The following is an 18,912-nucleotide window of genomic DNA, read 5'->3' on the forward strand; positions in this document are numbered from 1 at the left end:
TCAGACGATTTAAGTAGCCGAGATAAAAAAAAATATCGTAAACCTGAATGAAATTTTGAATATTTTGAGGGTTAGGGCTCAAAAATAGAGTTGAAAATTAAAGTTGAGAAGACTAAGTCACATCGAATAAATAATGATGAAGAAGTGATGATAGTTAACAAAAGAATCGATCAAGCGGATGGGTTAACTTACCGGGTTACTGCTGTTAGCAAAAACGGTGGATCTAGTGAAGATTTAAAAAGTAAAATAGGCAAGGCTCAGGGTGTTTTTTCTAAGTTGACAAAGGTTCGAAAAAATAAGAAGACAAGTCGGCAAACTAAGATTTTAACATTAGAAACCACTTTAATATCAATGGTAATGTATTGCTCTGAAACGTCGGAATTGTTTCAGGACAAGTTTCTGACACTCACCGGATTGACTGTAAATCAAATAATAAACTGTACGAACCATGTTGTTTGATCCTATTTTTTAGGGCTATATTGAAAGAAAAGTTAAGACGACAAGTCTATATTTTACAGTTGAAAGATGACAATTGCCAAAGATTGTGCTGTCTGACTATCCGGCTGGGGTTAGACGTTGGCCAATGACACTGCCACTGCCCAGTGTCATGGCCAATGGGATGAGAAGAGGTCATAAAAAAGGAAAAGGCTTTGAATGAACTGGGATGGAAAATGAGGGTGCGCAACTAACTTGCCTTCGTGTGACTTAGTCCTATAATTCAAATTAATTCAAATTAATTTATTTAACATAAAAAAATACAAACAAATTTACAGCGGCCATCTATAAAAACCCGAAGGTTTGTTTACGATGGCTGCAAATCCATTATTATAAAGCTCTACTTTATAAATAACGGCTGTATTTTGGTTTTGGAATTAATTTAAAACGGCGATAAACAGATTCATTGAATATGTCACACGAAATCATATACAAATGTCTACAGTTATTCAACCCAAACTTTTTACCCTTAAAATATCACGCTCTAAACAGCCCAAAATTTTCTTGAATCAGATTTTGCATTAGCAACTAGAAAGCTTTTCTTTTATTCGTTTTTGATTAAAGCTCACTTTTGTCTTATCACAGCCCTAATTGTATTTACATATATTTGACTATAATTAGTGAAGATTAAGGTTCCAAGTTCTTTCCATGGCCGTTTTCTTACAAAATTTTGGCCAGAAATCATTTTAGACGGAATAATAATATAGCCAGATTAAACATTTAAAGCTCTAAGGAAATAGTTTAGTTGAAATACCTAGTGCAGTGTATTTAAAATTTTGAAAAAGTAAAGCTCGAACTTCCTTTAATAGCAAATAAAGCCAAGCTGGACTTCGCGAAGGAATCACCTTCATTGGGATAAACATTTATACAAATTTTAGAGTATTTTATTTTTGTTCAGTAAACGCGGAAAAAGAAATTTTGCTGAAATTCTGAAGTTCTTCGGAACAAGGGCTTCAGTCTCTTTGAATAATTCTGCAAGTTAAAACCTTAGCGTAAATCTTTTTAGCAGTATCACCAATATACCAATAGTTCAAAGGAATTTCAAGAGACCAAACAAACTAACCAGAAATATATTGATATAGCTCTATAATTTCCCCATCTTCTTATTTCTCAGGACTCTAAGAAATTGTGCTTCTGCCTTAATATATAAAAGCAAAATTCAACTGCAATTAAAATTAGACTGTACAATAATAATCAAATGGTTAAGATAAAGTCGAAAACACAAGACTATGAATAATTTAATTAGTGCCCCCCCCCCCCTCACACCTGCAGTAAAATAGTTTTCTAACTGAGGGGTTAGATGTAAGGGAGAATATCTATGCAAGTGCCAAAAATGTGATTATAAAATGAAACAAAATGCCACTGATACCAAACATTATCATATCACAGTTTCTTGATGAGGCAGAGAGATACTTCATGGCAAGAAACAAGGCGTTGGATTTATACAGTTCAAACAGTTATTTATTTATTTTTTCTAGCTCCTTCGTTAAATTAACAAGAAAACCAACTGTTATGGATCAATGATGAAAACTACACTGTTTCTGTACCTTATTAAAAAAAAATTCAGTCCGGATTGCTACATTTTCTAACATGTTTTAACTGGAATAATTGATATTATAGCTAGTTTTGTATCATATGGAAGAAATCAATAATACTAATAAAATAGTGTTCCTGTTTAAAAATTACTTACAATTGGCATAGCTGTAAGAAACCTTCCAAGGTTTTTCTTAAACAATTCGTAGTTAGCACCAATGATCGCACTAGAAAAAAGAGCACAGAACTGTTAAAATTTCAGACAAACACATTGGGACATTTTAGTCCAATTGCTCAAGTGTTTTTTTTTTTTTTTTTTTTTTTTTTTTAATCAGGCTAATCAAACCGTTTCGCATTATTTTCAGCTAGACAGGTTTTGGAAACATTTGGTAGTCAAATTAGAACTAACAAGGGCAATTGCCTAGAATTAAGCAAACCTGGTAACGATGGATTGAAAGATCAAACAAAAAAATATAATACTTTAAAAATCTTCAAATAACCAGAATATGTAATAAAAATAACACAGTTGGCCGGAAAATATCCAACACTAAAAATTCGAACAATTTAGTTCTAGGCCTTATAACTCAGATTCATCGAAATTTTGGATTCCGAAGGAATGTAAGAACCGGAATTTATTCCATGTCAAGCATGTTGTCTGGAATCTTGGTTTCAACAGCTCGCATGGGAAGCATGGTCTTACTTATGCATATAATTGGGGTGGTGGATCTACTTCCCCCCTCCTCAAATCATTATTTTGGCAATTTCCACCATAATTTTCTTTTATTCTATATAATTCCATGCAATTTTTTTAGTTTTGACCTCACTCTCCTGATAAACTACCATGCACCTGCATAAAGATGCAAATGAACTACGGCTCTATCTTGATAGATATATGGCGCTGACCTGTCCTACTCTATGGACAATTCTCTTCAAACATAGCCGTCAAGAGGGCGTTCATTAAATATGGGGGTTTCAAGTAATCAGAGATAGGAACTCGAACGAAATATGAATTTTGGCATGAACTTTGACTCCAAGTGTGATCACCCTCGCTGTGTTTGTGTTTGCAAATGACCTACGGCTATATCTTAATAAATATCTTGCGCTGACCTGTCCTACGCTATGGACAAATCTTTTGAAACTTAGCCGTCAGGAGGGCGTTCACTGAATACGGCGGTTTCAAGTAATCAGAGATAGAAACTTGAACGAAATATGAATTTTGGCAAGAGCTTTGACTCCAAGTGTGATCACCCTCGCTGTGTTTGGGTCTGCAAAATCCGCCTTTCAACTAAAAAGGAATGGCTAGAAAGCCAGACAGTTAAAGATATGTCTCACCAAGCTTCTCAGTCCAAGACTTTCTTTTGGAGAAGTGTAACTGTAAACCATCCGAGCACGCGCCTGGCTGCCAAAGACATTCCCGATTTTGAGCGGATCTCGCAATTTCTGCTTAATTTTCTTCACTGGAAGATGGAAATTCAGTTGGAGTACGAAAAGCAGCTAGAAATTTTTCTATTAAGTTGCAATCTTAAAGTTTTTATGGAGTCAGTAGCGCAAGCTGTTCTGCATTTAAGACTTTTCGAAGGGATTTTTATTAACCATCCAAATTCAAAATGCAATGTCCCGCCAAACAAATTAGGAATTCCAACCTCGTCAAGGTTGGAATTCAAATTTGGAACAAAATTACCCACGCTCTTTCCACTGTTTTTGACGTACTAATCGATGGTGATAAGTTAGAAAAACTTCTGCGTTTGTATGTACAAGTCTAAGTGAAGCCTTCGACTGACTGATTCCCACCAGTATTTTACTTTTTCGAGAATTGTCTCGCAACAATCTAAACATGCGGAGCTTGATCTTGAACTTAACGCCAAAAAGACTGAAATCATACAAGTTATTTATTATTTTCTATTTTAACCGAAAGAAGCAGTCTCCAAATAATATTCCTCATGGAAACAGCGTGATCAAACCAGTGAATCACATAACTTACCTCGGCCCCCCATTGGATAGTGCATAAGGCATATACGCATGTTTTTAAGTTTTCAGTAGCTCATATCTACAGACTGCAGCCTTGTAAAAGGTTTAATTTTTTTTGCAACCCACCGCAAGAACAAAAAAAAATAAATACTTATTTACAAAACAGATTACACATTTCAATAAAAATCCATCTATTTGTTTGCTCTTTTTATACATATAAATTTCAAAATAAGTAAACAAGGAAAACATAATTTACTAAAAATTAGACACTATATCTATTTATATTTTTAGTAATGAAGTACACTTTGATTCTATATGTTTTGTCACCAATTCAAAGGATGTTGTTGCTTGCTATCAAATAATAATCCCGAATCAAGAGATAATTATAACTTTGACCTCAAATTAGGTTCGACATCCAATCTATTTTGATGCTTATTATTTTTTTAAAGGACACCTACGCCGAGAACGAAGCTTCACACGTACAAGTTTTGATAAAGAGCACTAAAAATTGTATCACTTTTTTGCTTACGCTTAGATACTCTTTTAGACAGCCCGAGAAAAAACAAATAATTTGCAGCAGACTTTCAAACGCTTTTTTCCAGATTGATGTTGAATGAAAATTTTAATTAAATTATCAACTTTTCGTTTAGTAGGGTTTAAATATTTCTTCCTTTTCAACTTGAAAGACAACGGACCTTAAATCCATATATTATTTCACAGAATATATGGGAAGTAATTTCTAAATTATTTACCATCTTGGAAATATATGGTTCAATTCCATATATAGCCAAAATATCTGCTTAACTTGTATTCACTTTCTTCACAAATTTCCTCGTTATCTTCCGTGTTTCGCAAAACTGATAACGTTTCTAGATGTAAATCTCCTATATCATATATTGCATAGGCCTTAATTAGTTTGTGTAATATTTCAAAACGTTTAAAATTGGCTTTTAAAAGATGGTTTTATAATCATTTTTTAATTATGGCAGCAATGCTTTCCAATAATTTGAAGATATTTATACTAAAGCCTTTCAAATTTAAATTCAACTCACAGAATTGAGCAAATATAGCCTATTATACAAGAATAAGCTACTTTAATTAGCCACTTAAAATGACTAAATCTATCCTTAAATAGAAAATAAAATCTTTCCTAGATGGTGAGTGCTCATTCAGAAATTAAAAATTTCCATCTTTCAGTTCAAACAGACGTTCTAAAACACTTGCTTTTGAGAGTCATTGTGAATTACAACAAAAAAGGTGTTTATGATCACTCCTCATTTCTTTGCATAATTTGGGAAAAAATCTGCTTTTTGATGGACTGGATTTTATGTAATTTAAGAACTTGACATATTCTTCAAAAGTTTCCCAAAAAACAATATGTACAAAAAATATTTTTGTTTTTTTTTGTGACCCTGCAAGTTTTGTCAACTACCTGGTGCTGGGTCAAGCAGCAATCTTCTAGGCTATATTAGACTCTAGCGTTTACACTTTCATACATACCTTTCTATTGCTGTACTATTTTGAATGATCCATATGTCACACATAGAACGGCTTACAAGAGTGGCTGCAACAAGAACCAAGAACCCGAACTCACACGAAAACGGACTAGGTATAACTACTCCAAGTAAATGTTTTAATTGGGCAAAAAATCTTCCATCTAACCGGATTTTTTCACTACGTCCACTTTGTTTCTAAAAAGAAACAAAAATACAAAATTCAAAAAAAGATTTGAAGACTAACAAAGACAAAATTCACAGCCTTTTACTGGATATTCAAAGTAAATGATAATCACATATAACTCTTGCTTACCAAAGAACTACGATCTTTAATCACAGCTCACGTTATTCTTTAAAAAAAAAATTGTTGGAAAAGACATAAATGGCGATCGTGCCCTAAAAATTTGTTCCGATTCTCACATAACATTAGAATTAAACTGCATCAGAAACATACTTTCTGGAAACAGGTATCCCATTTTATTAATAATACATCTAGCTGTAGACTGAAAACCCTCCGGTAAAATCAACGATATTTTACCATTTAAGACTCCCAAGAAGTCCTCAAACATAATCTATCTTCCACACATCCGAAATATCACCATGAATTTAGATTCTTTAGATTCTGCACTTCTTTAGATTCTGCTTTAAGTAGCCATGTTTTTGATAACCCCAACCACACCATACTTTTTGAAGAATCCACCCTTACTAGCAATGACCTAGGCATAAAATACGTTGTTCAAGAAGCAATTGAAATCCTTAAATAGAGATTTGGGGGAGTATTCACTAAATGCTTTTTACACAAATTTGATTACAAATGATTTAACGAAATTTATTAAAAAACCAGTAGACACTAAGACAGAACCAGTTACAAAAAGACCTTCAAGGTTAGCAGCCAAAAAGGCAAGATCAGCACTGAAAGAGTGTTTTTAATTATTTTTCTTTCACTCCAATGAATTGCCTTATTTCACCTTACTTTATTTATCAGTCCTGGCTGAACTTCACTGAAGTAAGGCGTGTTTTAAAATTTTTCACTTTAGTTTTAATGGTCAGATTTTAATATAAGTCTCTTTTCTTTTAGATATTTATGTTCTGCTGAGGACAGCCCTTGGACATAGGATCAAAATATTCGTTCAAATATAGAATTTCACTGTCTTGCAAAAATAATTCCCTGTTGTTCTTCTTGTTGTTGATGTTTATGTTGGAAAAGACAAATTTTTGCCAGGATATAGGAGCATTTCTTTATTTTAACTATTTTAATGCAGGTTAGTTTTAAGAGGGTATGTCCAATTAACAAAGGAAACTTGTTAGACAATAAACAGACAGTGATTAATACATAAGGTTTGATGGGGAAGGGAGCGGGTTAAGACCATTACGTAAATGTCAGGTTCCAACGTGTATCATAGGCAGCGCAATAGCGCTGCCTAAGTAAAGAACGATGTTGGCACAATGTATTATTTTTATTTTTTTTTTTTTATTTTGGTTTTCATACCTGGACACTTCGTATTGAAGTATTTGCCGTAGAAACTTCGAAAAGGGCTCATTCAATTGGAAATTGGAGTGGCTTGTGCCCTTTTTATATGTCGAAAGTGACTAGGGGGCCACTAGCCCCCCCCCACGCCCCTCATTCCCCCAAACACATCCCATCCGAATATTAATATGGTCCTTTTGCTCATTGGAGTTTTTTGCCAAATAGATATTATGTTTTTTAGGATGACCCACCCCCACAACCCTCGGGGCTAGGGTTTCAGTTATGCCCAGAGGGCATATAAGAACGATGTTGACACAATATATTATTTATTATTTTTTTCCTTTAGAGCAGGACACTTCGTATCGAAGAAGTTGTCGTAGAAACTTCGGAAAGGGCTCATTAAATTGGAAATTGGAGTGGCTTGTGCACTTTTTAATAGTCGAAAGTGATTGGAAGGCAACTAACACCCCTTCCACGCCCACCATTTCCCGAAAACAGTCCAATCAATATTTTGAGATAGCCATTCTGTTCAGCGTAGTTGATTTCCAGATGGAAATTATGTTTTTGAGGAGGACACTCACCCACAGCCTTTAGGGCAAGGGTTGTAAGTTATGCCCTGGGAGCATATAAGGTTTTTATAGAAGGCGTTGTCGTAGAAACTTCAAAAAGGGCTCATCCGATTGGAAATTCAAAGGGCTAGTGTCCTTTTCAATAGTCGAAAGTGATTGGAGGGCAACTAACCCCCCCTCACGCCCACCTTTTCCTCAAACACATCCAATAAAAATTTTAAGAGAGCCATATTATTCAACATAGTTTTAAGTCCTGTAAATTATGTCTTTGAGGATGACAACCCCCTCATAACCCTCAGGGCAAGGGTTGTAAGTTATGCCGTGGGGGCATATAAAGTTTTAATAGAACTCATTGTCGTAGAAACTTCAACAAGGGCTCATTGGATTAGAAATTAAAATGGATAGTGCCCTTTTTAATAGTCAAAAGTGATTGGAAAGCAAATAACACCCCTTCCATGCCCACCATTTCCCCAAACACATCCAATCCAAATTTTGAGATAGCCATTTTGTTCCATGCAGTTTAAAGTTCAGGAAATTATACCTTTGAGCAGGACACTCCCCCCCCCAGTCTTCTGGGGAAGGGTTATAAGTTATGCCCAGGGGGCATATGAGTTTTTATTAAAATCTTTGTTGTAGAAACTTGAAAAATGGCTCATTCGATTGGAAATTCAAAGGTCTAGTGCCCTTTTTAACAGTCGAAAGGGATTTAAGGGCAACTAGCCCCCTCTCTCGCCCACCTTTTCCCCAAACACATCCAATCAAAATTGTTAGATAGCCATTTTGTTCAGCGTTGTTGATTTCGAGATATAAATTATGTTTATGAGGAGGACACTCCCCCACAGCATTCAGGGCAAGGGTTGTAATTTATGCCCTGGGGGCATATAAGGTTTATAGAACGCGTTGTCGTAGAAACTTCAAAAAGGAATCATTCGATTGGAAATTGAAATGGCTAGTGCCTTTTTAAAACTCGAAAGTGATTGGAAGGCAACTAACACCCCTTCCACGCCAACTATTTCCCCAAAAATATCCAATCAAAATTTTTAGATACCCATTTTGTTCCACGCAGTTTAAAGTTCAGGAAATTATACCTTTGAGCAGGACACTCCCCCCACAGGATACTCCCTCTTCAGGGCAATGGTTATAAGTTATGCCCTGGGTGCATATAATGTTTTTATTGAAGTCTGTGTCGTAGAAACTTGAAAAAGGGATCATTCGATTGGAAATTCAAAGGGCTAGTGCCCTTTTTAATAGTCGAAAGTGATTTGAGGGCAACTAACCCCCCTGTCACGCCCATCTTTTCCCCTAACACATTCAATGAACATTTTTAGATAGCCATTTTATTCAACGTAGTTGAAAGTTTTGGAAATTAGGTATTTAAGGATGACAACCCATCCCCCCACAACCCTCGGGGCAAGTGTTGTAAGTTATGCCCTGGGAGCATGTAAGAATTTTATAGAGAGCAATGTTGTAAAAACATCAAAAAGGGCTCATTCAACTAAAAATTGAAAGGGCTAGTGCCCTTTTAATGGTCGAAAGTGATTGAAGGGCAACTAACCCCTCTCTCACGCCCACCACATCCACATCCCCTCTTTCCCCAACCACATCCAATGAAAATTTTGAGATATTCATTTTGTTCAACGTTGTCGAAAGTTCTAGAAATTAGGTATTTTAGGATGATAACCCCCTCAGAGCCCTCAATGCAAGGGTTGTAAATCATGCCCTGGGGGCATATAAGGTTTATATAGAAAGTTGTTGTAAAAATTTCAGAAAGGGCTCATTTGTTTGGAAATTGAAATGGCCCTTTTTAATAGTCAATAGTGAGTGGAGAGTAATTGACCCCCCTCTCACGCCGACCATTTCCCCAAACACATTCAATCAAAGTTTAGAGACAGCCATTTTGTTCAACGTAATTGAAAGTTCTGGAAATTATGTATTTAAGGATGAAAAAACCCCCAGAGTCCCCAGGGAGAAGGTTGTAAGTTATGCCCTGGGGGCATATAAGGTTTTTATAGATAGAGTTGTCGTAAAAACTTCAAAAGGGGGTCATTCAAATCGGAATTGAGAGGCCTAGTGCCTTCTTTGATAGTCGAAAGTGATTGGAGGGTAACTAACCATCCTCTCATGCACACCATCCCCCCAAACACATCCAATGAAAATTTTCAGATAGCCATAGTGTTCAACATAGTAGAAAATTCTGGAAATTAGGTCTTTGAGGATGACAACCCCCCCCCAGCCCTCATGGCAAGGGTTGTAAATTATGCCCTGGGGACATATAAAGTTTTTATTGAAAGCCTTGTCGTAGAAACTTCAAAAGGGCTCATTTGATAGGAAATTGAAAAGGCTAGGGCCTTTTTTAATAATTGAAAGTGATGGGAGAGCGACTAACGCCACACTCACGCCCACCATTTGGCATAATGTATTTTTTTTTTCATACCGGGACACTTCGTATCAAAGGAGTTGTCGTAGAAACTTCGAAAAGGGCTAATTCGATTGGAAATTGGAGTGGCTAGTGCCCTTTTTAATAGTCGAAGTGATTGGAGGGCAACTAGCCCCCCCCCCCCCCACGGCTATCATTCCCCCACACACATCCAATCAAAATTTTGAGATAGCCATTTTGTTCAACGTAGTTGATTTCCAGCAAAGTATAATCATCTACTGAACAAGTACTTACAAAACCTATCCTCTCCACACAATAAAAGTGACCCTTTGTTACACAATTTACACAGACCCTTAGGTTATTTTCAAGACCCTTAGTTACACAATTCAATACAAATTTCCAGGTAAGTCGTCGCCAGAATCACGCTCTATTGGCTGGGGCGATTGGCTGGGATAATTTATTGGCTGGGAGCAAAGTACTTTGGCTCGGAGCGATTAAGTAGTACAACATTTTGCGTCTAGAGGCGCTGAGGTACGCGGGGTCACTTTTGGAGAGTTTTGTCAGTACTTGTTCAGTAGAGGATTATACTTTGATTTCCAGATAGAAAATATGTTTTTGAGGAGGACACCCCCCCCCTACAACCCTCATGGTAAGGGTTTTAACTTATGCCCTGGGGGCATATAAGAACGATGTTGGCACAATGAATTATTTATTTCATTGTGAAATAAATAATTCAATCACTTCGTATCGAAGAAGCTGTCGTAGAAACTTCGAAAAGGGCTCATTCAATTGGAAATTGAAGTGGCTTGTGCCCTTTTTAATAGTCGAAAGTGATTAGAAAGCAACTAACACCCCTTTCAAGTCCATTATTTCCCAAAATACATCAAATAAAAATTTTGGGATAGACATTTCATTCGATATAGTTGATTTCCCGATAGAAATTACGTTTTCGAGGAGAACACTCCCCAGAGCCTTTAGGGCAAGGGTTGTAAGTTATGCGCTGGGGTCATATAAGGTTTTTGTAGAAGGCATTGTCATAGAAACTTCAAAAAGGGCTCATTTGATTGGAAATTCAATGGGCTAGTGCCCTTTTAATAGTCGAAAGTGATTGTAGGGCAATTAACCCCCCTCTCACGCCCACCTTTTCCCCAAACACATCCAATCAAAATTTTTGAAATAGCCATTTTATTCAACGTCGTTTAAAGTTCTGGAAATTAGGTCTTTGAGGATGACAACCCCCCCCCCCCACCAAAGCCCGCAGGGCAAGGGTTGTAAGTTATGCCCTGAGGGCATATAAGGTTTTTTATAGAACCCCTTGTGGTATAAACTTCAAAAAAAAGCTTATTCGATTGGAAATTGAAATGGCTAGTGCCCTTTTTAATAGTCGAAAGTAATTGGAAGGCAAGTAACACCGCTTCCACGCCGACCATTTCCCCAAACACATCCAATCTAAATTTTGAGATATCCATTTTGTTCCACGCAGTTTAAAGTTCAGGAAATTATACATTTCAGCACGACACTCCCAACAGTCTTCAGGGCAAGAGTTATAGGTTATGCCCTGGGGGCAAACAAGTTTTTATTGAAATCTTTGTCATAGAAACTTCAAAAAGAGCTCATTCGGTTGGAAATTCAAAGGTCTAGTGCCCTTTTTAATAGTCGAAAGTTATTTGAGGGCAACTAACCCACCTCTCACGCCCACCTTTTCCCCAAACACACCCAATCAAAATTTTTAGATAGCCATTTTCTTCAGCGTAGTTGATTTCCATATAGAAATTATGTTTTTGAGAAGGACACTCCCGCACAGCCCTCAGGGCATGTGTTGTAAGTTATACCCTTGGGGCATGCAAGGTTTCCATAGAAAGCGCTGTCGTAGACACTTCAAAATGGGCTTATTTAATTGGAAATTGAAATGGTTAGTTCCCTTTTTAATAGTCGGAAATGATTTGAGGGCAACTAACACCCCTTCCACGCACACCATTTCCCCAAACATATCCAATCAAAATTTTTAGATCGCCATTTTTGTTCCACGCAGTTTAAAGTTCAGGAAATTATACCTTTGAGCAGGACACTCCCCCCCACAGTCTTTAGGGCAAGCGTTATAAGTTATTCCCTGGGGGCATATAAGTTTTTATCGAAATCTTTGTCGTAGAAATTTGAAAAATAGCTTTTTCGATTGGAAATTCAATGGGCTAGTGCCCTTTGTACTAGTCGAAAGTGATTTGAGGGCAACTAACCCCCCTCTCATGACCACCTTTTCCCCAAACACCTCCACTCAACATTTTTAGGCAACCATTTTATTCAACGTAGTTAAGACTTTTGAAAATTATGGTTGGCAGGATGACAACACCCCTCACCCACATCCCTCACGGCAAGGGGTGTAATTTATGGCATGGAAGTGTATATTCTTCTCATAGAAAGCAATTTTATAGAAACTTCAAAAAGGGCTCCTACAATTGGAAATTGAAAGGGCTAGTGCCCTTTTAATAGTCGAAAGTGATTGAAGGGCAATAATTTCTAAATAATTTCCGAGACCACACTGGCTAATCATGATAAAACGAAAAAAATATTTAAAAAGAGAAAAACGAGGATTATACAAGCCAGTGAAAAAATTTAAAGCCTTAAAACAAAACACAACTGAAATTTGACGACCCTTTCCATGTAACGGTGAAAGGATACACTGTTACATGGAAAGGGTCGTCAAATTTTAGTTCTGATTTGTTTTAAGGTTTGAAATTTTGTATAGTATCCTTGGATTTTTATTAGTAATTTTTATTTTATTATCGCGCACTGAGGACGGTCAAGCAGAGGTCGAGACCGAAATATTTGCATTTTAGTCCACATTTTTCACTGGCTTGTATAATCCTCGTTTTTTTTCTTTTTAAATAGTTTTTTCGTTTTATCAAGGGCAACTAACCCCTTTCTCACGCCCACCCATTCCCCAAGCACATCCAATCAAAATTGTGAGATATCCATTTTGTTCAGCGTAGTCGAAAGATCTGGAAATTAGGTCCTTTAGGATGATACCCCCCTCAGAGCCCTCAATGCAAGGGTTGTAAGTTATGCCCTGGGGGCATATAAGGTTAAAATAGAAAGTTGTTGTAGAAATTTCAAAAAGGGTTCATTTGTTTGGAAATTGAAATTGCCCTTTTTAATAGTCGAAAGCGAGTGGAAAGTAATTGACCCCCCTCCCACGCCCACCATTTCCTCAAACACATTCAATCAAGAGTTAGAGATAGCCATTTTGTTCAACGTAGTTGAAAGTTCTGGAAATTATGCATTTAAGGATGAAAAACCCCCCACAGCCCCCAGGGCAAAGGTTGTAAGTTATGCCCTGGGGTCATATAAGGTTTTTATAGTTAGAGTTGTTGTATAAACTTCAAAAGGGGCTCATTCAATTGGGAATTGAGAGGGCTAGTGCCCTTTTTAATAGTCGAAAGTGATTGAAGTGTAACTAACCACCCTCTCATGCACACCATTCCCCTAAACACATCCAATGAAAATTTTCAGATAGCCATTGTGTTCAACATAGTAGAAAGTTCTGAAAATTAGGTATTTGAGGATGACAACCCCTCCCCCCAGTCCTCAGGGCCAGGGTTGTAAGTTATGCCCTTGGGGTATATAAGGTTTTTATTGAAAGCGTTGTCGTAGAAACTTCAAAAGGGCTCTTTCGATTGGAAATTGCAAAGGCTAGTACCTTTTTTTAATAGTTGAAAGTGATGGGAGAGCGTCAAACGCCCCTCTCATGCCCACCATTTTGATTGAAAAGGGCTCATTTGATTGAAAATAGAAAGAGATAATGCCCTTTTTAATAGTCGAAAGTGATTGGAGAGCAACTAATCCCCCTCCCACGCCCACCCACCCATTTGCCTTTATGTTTAAAAACTAAATGTTGCCATAAGATTAAATCAAAGTGCACTGTGATAATGCTAATTCCCAATAAGGCATCTCAGCAGTATCCCAAGAACGACTGAGGGTATTTTGTTCACACTTTAGGGGCTACTTCTGCTCTTAAAATTTAACCAAGTCAAAATAGAGCATAAGTGTATTCAAACTATCAAAGAAAGTAAGCAGATTTTTTTTGCGAATGGTATCAAGTTTTCCATTTCAGGTCAACTAGAGGAGGTATGAAACGAAATGAAACACTACTATTTGTGTCCAGATTTTTAAAAGGGTGTATGTTGTTAAAAATTGCTAGAACAATTTCTCCAGCATACAAATAGCAGACCAAACTATAAAGTCTAAAAAAAATTAAAGTATTATCTTCTTCTTCCCTGAAAAGACTATGTCAATATAAAACGAACAGAGATGAATTAAAAAAAGTTTTTCCACAAAATAAGTTTTCAAAGAAAAGTAAAGAATTCCATTAAACAAAAATGAACAAAAATAAATCAAATAATCTACGAAGCGTGAAACTACCGCAAATCAGCATCGATAAATAAATGAAACCCAAAACGAACAGAAATTACAATAAATAACCGAATCAAGCTCAAAACGAATTGAAATTAACATAATTTGTGCAAAACCCCAATGCCTTCCCAAGGCCAGAACATAATTTGACTTTATTAAAAAAATACAAATGAATGTGCATACTCAGTTTAATATACATATACTGATATTTAGTAATCAAAATGTTAATGTTATTTGATTTATTAAAGTTATAAAAGTAAGAACATTTATATTTTTTTCAGTATAGTGCAAATTATGTTCTGGCTGTTTAGTAAGGAGTTTTTCTCCAGGACTTATTGCATTAGAAAAAAAAATTCTAGAATATACAATCATATGTCCTAGAATATTGTGTTGTCCAAATGTAAATTTAAAGTTTTACTGCCTTTTTAAGTTACAAAAGATACAACACCACAGCAGTGTACCTTCTACCATATTGTAATGCAAAGTAACGATTTTGGCCCGACTAAGTCAAAATTCTATTAAGCCAGAACTATACAATAGCTAATCAGTTTTAAAACCTATTTATATAACCTCCCAGTTTCAGAGACATCACTCCAATGCGGTGGTGCATTTGTCCCTAAAAATCTATCCACTTTGCAGAAAATACAGTAATACTGATAGTCATAAAATGCTCAAAAGTTACCTATTAGCAATTCAGAGGGAGAGTGGCTAGTATATCTTTTTTTAAGACTTATTAGAAAGTACATTTAGACTAGCTTTTTGTCAAGAAATGTGTTTGATGCTAAAATTATCAATTTGACCATAAAAGTCCTTTCAGATCAACATGGACCTTAGCTCCCTTCTCAGGGATAAATGTATTTGTAATGGGATGATAGTTACACTCTTACTAGGGAATTTTCCAAATAAAACTAAAGGACAGCATTAAAACTTAAAGGGAACACAAATGTGTTAAAATAATTTCAGAAAAGCACCTGTCAAGCTTAGTCATAAGCTGTGAGACGTTGAGGGAAGAGCTGACCCTAAAATATATAGCCTATAATATTGTTCTTGAGCTTGATTCTGGGTGCTAAGAACTAGAACATTTATGTGTAATATCTTTTATATAGTGTTGTTAGCTTTATCAGTATTTCGATCTGGGAATATTCAATAATCTCTCTGATTTAATTTGCATATTTCCTTGTTGTCTATTCCTGTTGATAATAAAGTTGGTTTCTCCTTTTTTTTGTATATGTGGGTGTGACAGTTATTCTCATTTTTGTCTCTTTTTCCAGGCCTAGCTTCTGGAGAGGCAGATAAGCAGGAATTTTTCAGGAGAATGGGAATAATGATAAAAATTACTTGATAATAGAGGCAAAATTTAGGATTTTTCTTAAAATCCTATTTTCGAGCTCTAATGCCAGCACAGATAACAGTTCTGAAGTAAGTAGGATATAGCCTTATTTTCATATCTTAACATAAAATAGTTATAATAATTGATTAAAAACTAACCAAATAAAGAAATAAAGTGTATATTACCTGGTTAATAACATACTGCATCTCTTTGACTTTCTGCCTAAAAGGTAAAAGAAAAAGTACAAATATTATATAATTAACATAAATACAGAAGTATGTCTCACAGAAGATAAAGAAAACTTGTACAGGGTATTTAAAAATTTATATGGAATTCATACTATATTTTTATTTTAATAACTTCTAATTCTGAAAAAAATTAATGATTACATTATTTGTTTAATGTAAACAAATTACACTTCAAGAATTCACATGCCTAGGAATGCACACAACAAAATTCATTTATCTCCAAAAGCTTCTACAGTGTTTTCACCTTGTTTTGTTCCATAGTTCAGGCGAGTTGCTAAATTACCTGTTAAGTTGGCAATTGTTAAATTAAAATCGTTTAATTTGTTGAAAAGATTGAAGGTGTTGATTGTGCTATTGTGGTCAATATTAGAGGCTATAATACTGAGGTATGTTTAAGACTTTTTTCTATTCCTTCTCTTTGGTTTATTATATGATTTTGATTAAATCTTAGGAACGTGGTAGCAAAAAAGCAAATGATTTAACCTTGACATGTTATCATAAAATCTCTAAAACCTTAGCTAAAGAGAAGGGATGGAAATACAAGCTTAGATTTCTAGTAAGTCTTATTCACTAGGTATAAAAACTCTTTTCAAGATTTTAAAACCCATTACACTAGAGTCTATGGGGGTGAAATTGTCCCTCTCTCCCTGTCCTGACAATCTCCTGGATTATTTAGCATATCAAAAAAATTTTACTCCAATGTCCAACAATTAAAGTTTTTCTTCAAACAGATAACTTAACCATTCAGCTTTCAAATGAGGTATATATGTGTATTTTGTATTCTCTTGTTATTTTTAAAGTTTTGCATAAAAGTAAGAATATAAATGTGAAAATTTAAATATCTTAAGAAAATGGAAAAACTTTATGAAACAATACCTGTATCCAGAATCCACTTGCAAAGAGCCCTTAAATGAGATGTAAATTGAATACATCAGAATATAAACGTAGTTGGGTATGTGTTAGGGAAGGTTTTTGTCCAAAGTAATTTGTTCAAAATATACAGAACTTTACATTATTGACACTTTAGTCTTCTAGCCACTGTTTTTCAAATCTGCACAGAAATGGCTGCATAAACCCTCCAATATGTTCTATCTCTCACTTTCCCTTTACTCTAGAACAGTTAGAAAAAAAAAACAGATTCCCAGTGCTAAGGTCTATGCAATACATGATAGATGTTCCACCCCTTATAGGCTGTATAAACTACCGTGCCTCACTAATTTCATGACACAAAAGACAAAACACTAGGATTTTATTTTTTTGTTCTGTAAACCCAGTTAAAACAACAGATCTCAAAATATACTTGCCAAGAGCTTTCAAAGAAGGGGTAACTTGACCATATTTGAATACGTATGTGGTTGGGCGAGAGTTGGGGAGGTAGCTTTTGGCCCCAATGAACCTCTTATTTCTTCAAAAATTCAAAATTAGAGAAAAGTTTGCAAGAGGAAACCTTTTATTCAATCATTTCTGTCTGGATGTGGAAATTTTGTCCGGAATCATATCCAACAGACTGAGAGCTTTCAAATGATATGCAGTTCTTTGAATTTTGGGCAAGAAATAAAAGTGGCCATTTGTTTAAAGGAACTGCCCTAGCACCAACCCAAGCATCTTTACTTGGGCTTCCTACAAGAAGAGTAGAAACCCCAATAAAGCCAAAAAGGCTAGACAGTGACTAGAGTCAAGTAAGTTAAGTTCCAGAACAAAAAAAAAAAAAAAAAATCCAATTTCTTATGTTTTAAATTGTGGTGGGAAATGAGGTTAGTAGCTGGTTTTGTATTAAATCAGGGGTTAAGCAGGGTTGCATTCTATTTCCATTAATATGATTCTTTTTATGGATTTTGTCCTAATGAGCATAGCAATGGCAAAGGTGGAACACGAAATCAATTGGGGAAGTAAAATTTTCCCAGACTTAGCATTATGCTGGTGATTTAAGCATCATAGATCAAAATATTAGCAGAATTAATCATTTTTTGGGGGGTTTGAGAATTCAGGGTGCAAGAAAAGGTTTGAAAATTAATGTTAAGAAGACTAAGTTCCTAAGACTAGGAACAAGTGAAAGTGAAGGTGAGGTAACAACAAGATCAATCAAGTGGACAGCTTCACTTACCTGGGTAGTATTATTAGTAAACACAAAGGGTGCAATGAAGTGTTTAAAAGTAGAATAGCCAAGGCCCAGGGTGTTTTTCACGGTTGAAAAAAGTTTGGAAGAGTATAAAGATAAGTCTTCAAACCAAGATTAGAATATTGGAAGCTAGATTTATGATAATGGTTTAGTACAATTGTGGTTCTGAAGCATGGGCACTCCAAAAGATGGAGGAGGATTTGCTAGATGTTTTCCCAAGAAATTACCTACAGATTGTTTTGGGTACCCAACTGACTAACTGTATCTCAAACAGTAAACTGTACAAAAGATGTGGTCCAATCCTGGTTTCTAGGGCTATAATGAGAGAAATGATATGGCTAGGACATGTTCTGCAGCTGAAGGATAACCGATTGCCAAAAATTGTCCTTGTCAGCCAACATTCTAGGAAAAAATGAAAGCAAGTCATCCCTGAATGGGGTGGGAGGATCCTGTAAGGAAAGATTTAAGGGAAATGGGAACTTCTTGTGCAGGTATAAAAAGGGAGGTTTTGAATAGATCGGGATGGAGAAGTGTGCGCAGCAAAGCTGGTCTTAGGCCGCTTAGTGCTGAAGTGAGTTGTTAGCAGTAGTACTAGTAGTAGCAGTATTATTGTCATTTTGATTGTTCTAGGGTAAAGAAGAGACTTCGAGAGGAAGTGGAAGATCAAACAAAAACAATTCTGACAAAGATTTCAGATTTGGAGAGAGGAAAAGGACCAACCCATCACTGCATTCACATGCAGTCAAGTGGCAACTCACGTTTTGAAAACCTTGTTTGAAAACCCATGGCAAGTAGATTTCAGAACTGTTGTTTTGGCTGCGTTTCCAGATCAAACGAAACCTGACTCTTCATACATTGTCTTGAGAGGCATCAAACTTGGAAGGCACAACAGACCAGATTAT

General features: G+C 35.8%; 1 protein-coding gene across 3 annotated transcripts in view; it reads right to left on the reverse strand.

Annotated features, from left to right (window-relative positions):
• Positions 1-18,912, reverse strand: part of Abcd3 (ATP binding cassette subfamily D member Pmp70) — a 91,310-nt gene that overhangs the window by 53,735 nt on the left and 18,663 nt on the right. For all 3 annotated transcript variants that reach the window (XM_089096594.1, XM_089096592.1, XM_089096593.1), the window contains exons 2-4: positions 15,829-15,865; positions 5,497-5,687; positions 2,186-2,255 (exon numbers count right to left, since the gene is read on the reverse strand). In XM_089096594.1, the coding sequence (XP_088952720.1) occupies positions 2,186-2,255; positions 5,497-5,687; positions 15,829-15,865 (298 nt within the window). The remainder of the gene's footprint in view (positions 1-2,185; positions 2,256-5,496; positions 5,688-15,828; positions 15,866-18,912) is intronic.

Source organism: Artemia sp. Qi Xiang Cuo, chromosome 11 (genome assembly GCF_049724085.1).
Source record: "Artemia sp. Qi Xiang Cuo chromosome 11, ASM4972408v1, whole genome shotgun sequence".
NCBI classification, from domain to species: Eukaryota; Metazoa; Arthropoda; class Branchiopoda; order Anostraca; family Artemiidae; genus Artemia; species Artemia sp. Qi Xiang Cuo.